The sequence below is a fragment of the Schistocerca nitens genome, chromosome 3 (genome assembly GCF_023898315.1).
Source record: "Schistocerca nitens isolate TAMUIC-IGC-003100 chromosome 3, iqSchNite1.1, whole genome shotgun sequence".
Classification (NCBI taxonomy): domain Eukaryota; kingdom Metazoa; phylum Arthropoda; class Insecta; order Orthoptera; family Acrididae; genus Schistocerca; species Schistocerca nitens.
Genome location: NC_064616.1, coordinates 758503134 through 758512357, shown reverse-complemented (window position 1 = coordinate 758512357; position 9224 = coordinate 758503134). Strand labels below are relative to the sequence as shown.

General features: G+C 40.5%; 1 protein-coding gene across 1 annotated transcript in view; it reads right to left on the bottom strand.

Annotated features, from left to right (window-relative positions):
• Positions 1-529: 529 nt before the first annotated feature.
• Positions 530-9224, bottom strand: part of LOC126248757 (homeobox protein engrailed-1-B-like) — a gene marked incomplete at its 5' end in the record, with an annotated part of 351464 nt that continues 342769 nt past the window's right edge. Inside the window, one exon of the mRNA XM_049950107.1 lies at positions 530-2944. Coding sequence (XP_049806064.1) covers positions 2613-2944 — 332 coding nt within the window. The remainder of the gene's footprint in view (positions 2945-9224) is intronic.

Below are 9224 nucleotides of genomic sequence, written 5' to 3'. Positions count from 1 at the left end.
TAATTTTACTTTTGAGATCTGTAGTACATATAGTTGTATAACACATTCTTGGCATGCTATTTAACCACTCCTATACATGCAATATTCGAGTAGTCTAGGAATGCTCTCATTATAAAAACATAACTACTTCCCGTGATAAATACACGAATTGTGCCAAAACAAAAATGTTTACCTAATCTTCTTCCATTTAATAACTTTAAAATGAAGTTTTTCATTTCAGTTTTCTTTTCCATTCTGATCATTTCACACAATTTTTTCCAGTTGGCCAAAAGATGGAAAATAAAATTATTTTGAAAACGTATTGACAGCGACGATGACAGTCAACTGGGCTATATTCAACAGGTAAATAACTTGTTTCCTTTCTCCAAAAACGGCCCTGACGGTCTAAATGCCACAGAGAAGAACAGTCAGAGGACCATAACTGGAAGACACAGTACTTGTTTCTTCTCTTTTCTGAAAATAGAATACACAAAATATTTGTGATGAGGGAAATAAAGCACGCATTCTACAATAAATGTCGGTATACCAATTAAGTAAATGAAGTAAGCTTTATTCTGACTTCAATAAATATTTTAAGTACATATCTTTGCATGAAAATGAGGAAAAATACTGCAGTTATTTTAATGTTACCATTCACTACTTTTTACAGTCACAATCAAATGGGCATAATTCGCTTATTGGAATTGCTGTTTTCAGCAAGAAATCTTGTCTCATGCGTAAATGCAGTAATTAGTCTCTACCAATGCTACAAGAGAACATGTAGGAATATGTAGGTACAATGTATATACATTTTATATCGTATTAAATTATATCTAGATATTTTCTGTACATTCTACACGTTTAAACGAGTATAGAGCATTTCTGAATTATATGTACATTTTTGTCTTCCTTATACACTAAATATTCTCAGTTTTTTTCAATTTTTGTTACTGAAGAGAGAGACAGCTGTGGAAGTACGTCATCCTGCTAACAGTATCTGGCAGTCATCAAATCAAGCAATGCTTTCCAGTTCCTTCTAACACATGGAGAATAAATTAATCAGACTTTGATGTAATATCTTCTTATTTCCATGATAAATGAGACGTTAAACTTGGCAGACTGCACAATTAATTATTTATTTAATTATCGCACATCCGAAGTAAAAAGTTATTGCTATATCTTTCTCTTTCAGAGTACAACAGGGCAACCGAAATGAATTATTTAAAAAAAAGTTCACTACTGTAATGTGAAAATGTTCAAGTTTCTCAGTAGAATCAATAAAAGAAGATATATGGTAACGGGTTCCTCTGCTGCTTCTTAACAGAGAGAAAATAAAAGCAAAAAACACTTATCAATTCCTCAAGCGACATTTCTAAGCAATGATGAATAAGACTAATAACTTTCTTATTGAGCATTATCTTGCTAACAAGAGTTCTCGAGTGAGAAAAAATTGTTATGTACTGGAAAATGTACAAGGCCTTGATGTGACGTCATATTTGGTTCAAAGATATAAGTAGTAAATGTTGCACCATATGTTTGATCTGATCCTACAGTATAAATATATACTTTCAACACGTTTGAATCGCTATAGATCTATCATCATCTGCAAATAATAATAAAATAATAATAATAATAATGAAAAATCAGTCACATTTACATTGTTACACATTTGTACACACGCATATTTTGTTTAAAACAATTTGTTTGTGCTTTAGCTTATTTGCAGGATGTTTAAAAGCTCCTTTGGTTCTACATCCGATTAAATACTTGTTTTACACTTGCTGTTCGCAGTTGACTGATACATGTATAAAACTAATGTCGGTAGATCGTCTGGAGGAAATGCTCATTGTTATGTGAAAAAAATGGGTACTAAATTATTGCACAGTCATTCTGTCAGTTAAGAGACACAGATAAAACACAATGCGAGGTTGCTCCTCTACACATAATACAGTCGACTGCGTACAACTTTCAGTTTAAAGGTTGGCAGAATGCAGGTGGCGATTGCCAAGAAAGACTTGCGGTGGATTCAGGAAACTCCTCTCCCTTACAAACTTCAGACACTGATTTCACAGTGAGGTACATAGTTTCAAAATGTCTACATATGTTTTCCACACTTTAGTGACACCGACACTCCATGTTATTAGTCGGTTGTGGATTCTAGTGTCATTTTAAGCACTCTGCTACACTGTAAACTGATATGTTGTAGACAGAATTTCTTACATGCATTCCTTCACCATTGAACACAACAGGTATTATTCAGTTACTAGAGCTGTCTGTCGCATTCTTTACAATTTCCAGCCTCTACTGTTGTTTCTTTCCTTAATACGCTTAGGACGTCTTTTGAAAGAAATCTGGTACCCGTGGCACTTCATCAGAAATAGAGACGTAAACCTATCTGAAACATTTCGAGTTCATTTCTTCTGTCCATTGAATAGCAACGAATAGCTCACTTCAGTTCGAGCGCTAAGAAGTCCTGGTAAGGAACTGGCCAAATTATCCGTCAGTGCACACAATGGAACCGTAGGCGCGAGCACTCACTATTCGCTTGCCGAATTTCATTTTGTGCAATGTGCACCCAGTAGTCGCGGCAGCGGAATTCCGTAAGATCAGTGAAGGAAGAGAGACGCAGCGATTCACTTGTCGGACGCGATGGCCTGCTCTTCCTCCTCGCGCGTCATGGGCACGGTGCTGTGGTTGTAGAGGCCCTGTGCCATCAGCTGCAGCGCCAGCGGGTTCTTCTGGCCGCTGGCCTTCTTGATCTTGGCGCGCTTGTTCTGGAACCAGATCTTGATCTGCGCCTCGTTGAGGCCCAGCTCCCTGGCCAGCTCCTGGCGGCGGCGCTCAGTCAGGTATCTGTTCTCGGTGAACTCGTGCTTCAGCCGCGCCAGCTGCTCGCCGCTGAACGCCGTGCGCGGCCGCTTCTCCTCCGGCTTCTTGTTGCGCTTCAGTCGGCGCGACCGCGGACCTGCAACCACAAACACAGCGCGTTAGACACCGAACTCGAGGGTCCTCGCAAGGAGGCCACAGCAGCCGACAGAAAAATGCGTTGTTGGTTTCTGTTTCTGTAAAGGAAATTAAAAGAAGCAAGGCAAAGAAAGCTATCGTGAACAAGCAGCAATGTTCGGTATATACAGGCGTTGGACAAAAATATGAAAACACAGAAATTCGTGCTTCAACACAAATGGAGGTTGCACTGTTGTATTTGACCAAGAGCGCCACCTGCACAATGTCCTCAATATGTTGCAAGTGTTAGTCGTGGCCTGAACAGTGTATTTGCGACTTCATTATCTCGGAGCTAAGAGATTTCGAACGAGGGAAAATTGTTGGTGCATGTATGGTAGGTGCTTCCGTAACCAGCCGGCCGAAGTGGCCGTGCGGTTAAAGGCGCTGCAGTCTGGAACCGCAAGACCGCTACGGTCGCAGGTTCGAATCCTGCCTCGGGCATGGATGTTTGTGATGTCCTCAGGTTAGTTAGGTTTAACTAGTTCTAAGTTCTAGGGGACTAATTACCTCAGCAGTTGAGTCCCATAGTGCTCAGAGCCAGCCTTCCGTAACCACCGTAGCCGACACGTTCGATGTTTCAAGAGCCACCGCATGTAGGACTTGAACAGCATTCGGGGAAGGTGAAAAACATCATCCACTAAGTCACAACGCGGACGAAAGGGTTTACTGAGTGGTCATGACAGACGGCCATTGAAGAGGATTGTGAAGACGGTTGCGAAGATCACTGCAGAACTGAACGCCGCACTCGCGAACCCTGTCAGCACCAAAACAACGCGAAGTAAGCACCAGAAGCAAGGAATAGCAGAGCGGACGGGAGTTCCGAAATCAGCCTGTGATGCATATGCATGTAACAGAAATACGTAATGCTGAAGCAATAAAACTTGGACAATGGAGCAATGGAAGAAAGTTATTTGGTCGGATGAGTCTTGCTTCACTCTATTTCAAACGTCTGGTCGAGTTTAAAAAAATGCGTGTGAAATCTTATGGGACTTAACTGCTAAGGTCATGAGTCCCTAATCTTACACACTACTTAACCTAAATTATCCGAAGGACAAACACACACACCCATGCCCGAGGGAGAACTCGAACCTCCGCCGGGACCAGCCGCACAGTCCATGACTGCAGCGCCCCAGACCGCTCGGCTAATCCCGCGCGGCTGGTCGAGTTTACGTCCCAAGAATGGAACATGGTGAGGGTTTGTTGGTAATTTGTGCGGCCACATCATGGCACTCCATGCGCTCCATGCGTCCCATGGATGCTCTACATAGATGCATTATTGTCAAAGATCCTGTGATCATTTTGGACCATCATCCCATCCCATGGCAAGATGTTTTCCTCCCAATGGCGATACTTTGTTCCAAGAGAGTTGGGCCCCTGTTCACACAGATCGCATCGTCCAGGATTAATTTATGAGCAGGGGTATGAATTTTCGCATCTCTCATGGCCAACACAGTCACAAGATCTCAATAAATTGAGCCGTTGTGGTCTAAATTGAATGCGTGATCGCTATCCACCTACATCATCGTTTCCTAAAATTTCCACTTTTTTGCAATAACAATGGCGTAATACTCCCTTGAGGGCCATACAGCTACTGTATTTATCCATTCGGAGATGACTGGAAGCTGTTTTGAATGTGAACAGCTTTTCTACAACGTACTGGGCGTGGTAATGTGTTGCGATTTTGGTGTTTCCATACTTTTGTCCACCGCCTTCGAGGGTTACTTAAAAAGTCTTATATGTTTGTGGTCGTCCTATACAACGAAATCCTCATGCCATAGTGCCATAGCACACCGTTAGAGTCGCCAACACAAAATATTGCAACGGAAACTTAAATGAGCTGGGCACTGTGGCGCGAGGATTTCGACGTGTATCAGGGCAGCAAATACGTACCTTCAAAAAAAAATCTAAAAACTAATTACGTAAATTTATTTTCTCGAGGTGATAGTTAAAAATTTATAACATTCCCTCTTAGGGTCTTTCTTAGGTCTGTGGAGTAGTTTGCATGTTAACCTTTTGCCTAACAGCAATAAAATAGTTCCACTACGAATTTTGGCTCCACTGCAGCGTATGCGCTGATTTGAAACTTCCTGGCTTATTAAAATTGTTTAGAATTGTTTAGGGGACCGAGAAACCAACCGGGGATCTTTAGCTTTCGCTTATCAATGCTCTACCGAGTGAACTATCCAAGCACAAATCATCATCTACCGTCACAGCTTCACTTCCGCCAGTACCTCTTGTCCTACCATGCAGACTTAAAATGTACAGCAAGAGGTACTAGTTGAAATGAAATGTAAGGGTTAGTCGTGAGTCGTTCTTAGTACTTCAATCCGTGGAATACTTGTGTGGTAAATTCAGAAGTTCCAGTACATTATATAGTTTTAATCTGCCGGGAAGTTCCAAATAAAATCTTTGTTAGAACTATTATTTCCTTAAAATAACAAGTCCACATCTAATTAAAATATATACAAGTATTTTCACAAAAAAGTTATTTTATTGTATGTGGTTTCACTGCGAAACCACTGGTAAGGCAGGGATTGCTGACGTTTAGTGATACTTCGCAAAAGAGTTCTTATTATTGCTCGTGCAGATTCTAACAGCACATGACTGGCACATGCATTTTGTACGACGGGGGTGTCTGTGCTACGCAGTGCAAACCTCCTAGGTGAACCTTCGCAGGCATAAATACTGCTGCTTCATTTACCGGTTCAGCTTATAAAATGAACTTTCATTGACTTCAGCGACATCAAAAAGTACCTCATTATGCGGCACCACCATTTCACTTTGATTCTCACTCTCAGAAATTACCGACTTTGATCCCTTGATAATTTATCCAGAAACTGATACAGACTTTCACCAGTCGAGGCAGCAGCAGATTCTCTTGCTGAGAAGAGGACATCGTTCGACACTTACTTGACAGTGGTTACAGAATGAAAGCGCAAATCATTATCTTGTTTAGAACGATAAACTTCATGTTTCTGCTATCACACCAGTTATAAGCTAAGTATCAAATCATAAATAGGTAGTTTCACCCAGTAACCATTGCTAAACAAGTGGTTAGAAAAGTAGAAAAGACTGATGTCTAGAGTTCCAGGTTCTGATGACCCTGACGTCATTAGAGACGACGCTCTAGTCAATTCTCACAATTGAGGAGACACTATTAATCAAAAGTCATATAATTAATGTGAACGGCTAACTTGTGTTTCTTCGACTGTCATATGTTGTTTCCTTTCAGCGAAAGCTGCTCCGTACGAATTATAAGCGTGTAAAAAAATGGTTTAAATGGCTCTGAGCACTATGGGACGCAACTGCTGTGGCCATAAGTCCCCTAGAACTTAGAACTACTTAAACCTAACTAACCTAAGGACAGCACACAACACCCAGCCATCACGAGGCAGAGAAAATCCCTGACCCCGCCGGGAATCGAACCCAGGAACCCGGGCGTGGGAAGCGAGAACGCTACCGCACGACCACGAGATGCGGGTATAAGTGTGTAAGTTAGACGAACTTTATACTGTGTTTCTCTGATTGATAACCAAAGAGAAGTGGTGCAGTAATTAGAACACTGTTCTTTCATTCATCAGGAGCGATTAAGACAAATGCAGAGATGGATCCTCTGAAAAAGGATCCGTCTTCATCTCGAGTGTGAGATCCATCTTCAACGACCTCATCGAGGAAGGCACGCGATACACTAAGTTTTTTTTCTAATATTTACAAGATGAGAGGAATTGTTTCTGCAACATTTTTTGCACTTGGGCTTTCGCAGATCACATGTCAACAGAGGCACAAACACTTGACATACAGTAAATCTTTTACTGCAGTGGAAAAATAATAACGCAGCAAAAAAAATTGACAAATTTACCACTTTGAGTAGAAAAATTACAGAATTACTCATATTTCTTCCAAAATCTGCGACTGGAATTCCAGTTTATATTTCTGTTTGTTTTATATCACTAACAACCCTCCTTATATCATTTTCTTATATATTTCATGTCCGAAACTTTGCATGGAATTAGAAAAAGATAGCGTTTTTGTCTGTGAGCTTATATAACTACCGTTATGATACGAACTAGCAAATATTGTCCATTGCACTAAACACGATAGAGCAGTGCCCCATGATGACGCGGGGGAGGAGACTAGTGACATGAGTTGGCATACTCTGTTATGTCTCTTATTTCCATTTTATAGTTTGACAAGATAACGACATAAGCACCAGCATAATATTACTGCAAGCTTCCTGTCTATACAGCTATCTCTTGCGAGAAATATTGTTCTGCGTATGTCAGTTTTTATACATTTAGCACACACACAGAGTGCAACTAAAGGAGAACGTAATACGTTTCAACACTCATTATGCGGCAAAAAAAATATATATTCATCACAGGAAAGAATTCCCATACTGCAACATATGCCCTTTTACCACTCAAACAACCACTATTCGGTTTAGAATTACTTGGAACATCGTAGGAGATACAATAAGTTTGTGTTATCACCAGTAATAAAGTTGTTCAGCGCAGACAGATGCGCGACTTTCGATTTTTTTTTATTTCCTCGTGCCACGATGCATAATGCTTTATCTCCTCCTCTGTCAAATAGTATGTTACTAGAAAGTAGGGAACTTTTCCAGTTTTAATGTTTCGTAGGATTTTTGGTTTATCAAACACAGACAGTTCCAAACATTATAAAAATGTCTCCCTCCACTATCTAGATACATTCCCACACCGCGAAATTTCGAGAGACCAAAGCGTTAGGAACATAAATTAAACGCTCTGTAACAATTGTATCACTCCTTGAGCCTGGCCGCTTTTAAAATCTACCGTTTTTTAGCTATTAAACACTCGTGTGTTATCGATAAGTCTGATGACAGCATTGTGCCATTTAGGAAATCCGTAACTTTATAGTTAATTTAAAACGTTCAGTGATATTATGGAATATTCTCTTCGGAATATTAATTATTCAATTGAGGACAGGGACAATGCGCATTTATAAGTGTAATTATTTGAATGGGAAGTCAACTGTGAAGGAATTCATTGAAACGTGGTAATCCGAAATTCTGAACTGTACACGGGAATCTTGCTGGAAGATTAAAATTGTGTGCCGGACCCGGAACTGCGACGTCTGCTTTTCTCGGATAACTGCTTTACCGAATGTACTAACCATCCTAACTCGGGCCGCTCCCCTCTCAGCTTTATTTCCATCAGTGCCACATCTCCTAACTTCAAAACTTCATTCTGGGAACTCTAAACATTTTGTGTACAAACTGCACAAGACATAACTCCGATATAATGTGATACAGTGATGGTTTATGATTTTGTTATTTGACTCTTTCACGCGGTGGTAAGATTTCTGTCATTACGAATAACGACTATGTCACGCCAGGTTGCATGTCAGTAAGTTACGTAATGACACGAAGAGCAGCAGAAAGAAAGTTATTCCCCGCTTTTCGCAGATTAGAGTTGAGCGTTCCGTCTACAACGAAGTTATTAGATATTCTGCACTCATTGTAGTTCCTCCTTTAAATCGTCACACGAATGACAAAATGACAGATATCGAAGTAAGTGACCAAGGGGCAGAAAGCCAACTGCAGTCGCTTAAAATAGAAAAGGCCACTGAATTCCTTAACTTTATCTACTTCGTGACCATCGATCCTGATATTAAGCTTCTCGCTGTTCTCATTTCTACTGCTTCGTCTACTTCGTCTTTCTTCGATTTACTCTCAATCCATATCCTGTACTCATTAGACTGTCATTCCATTCAGCAGATCATGTAATTCTTCTTCACTTTCACTCAGGATGGCAATGTCATCAGCGAATCGTATCATTGATATGCTTTCACTTTGAGTTTTAATTCCACTCCTGAACTTTTCTTTTATTTCCATCATTGCTTCAGACTGAACAGTAGGGGCGGAAGACTACATCCTTGTCTTACACCCTTTTTAATACGAGCACTTCGTTCTTGGTCGTCGATTCTTATCATTCCCTCTTGGCCGTTGTACATGTTATATATGACCCGTCTGTCCCTATAGCATACCCCTATGTGTCTGAGAATTTCGAACATCTTGCACCATTTTACACTGTCGAATGCTTTTTCCAGGTCGACAAATCCTATGAACGTGTCTTGATTTTTCTTTAGTCTTGTTCCATTATTAACCGCAACGTCAGAATTGCCTCTCTCGTGCCTTTTCGTTTCCTAAAACCAAATTGATCGTCATGTAGCGCATCCTCAATTTCTTTTTCCATTCTTCT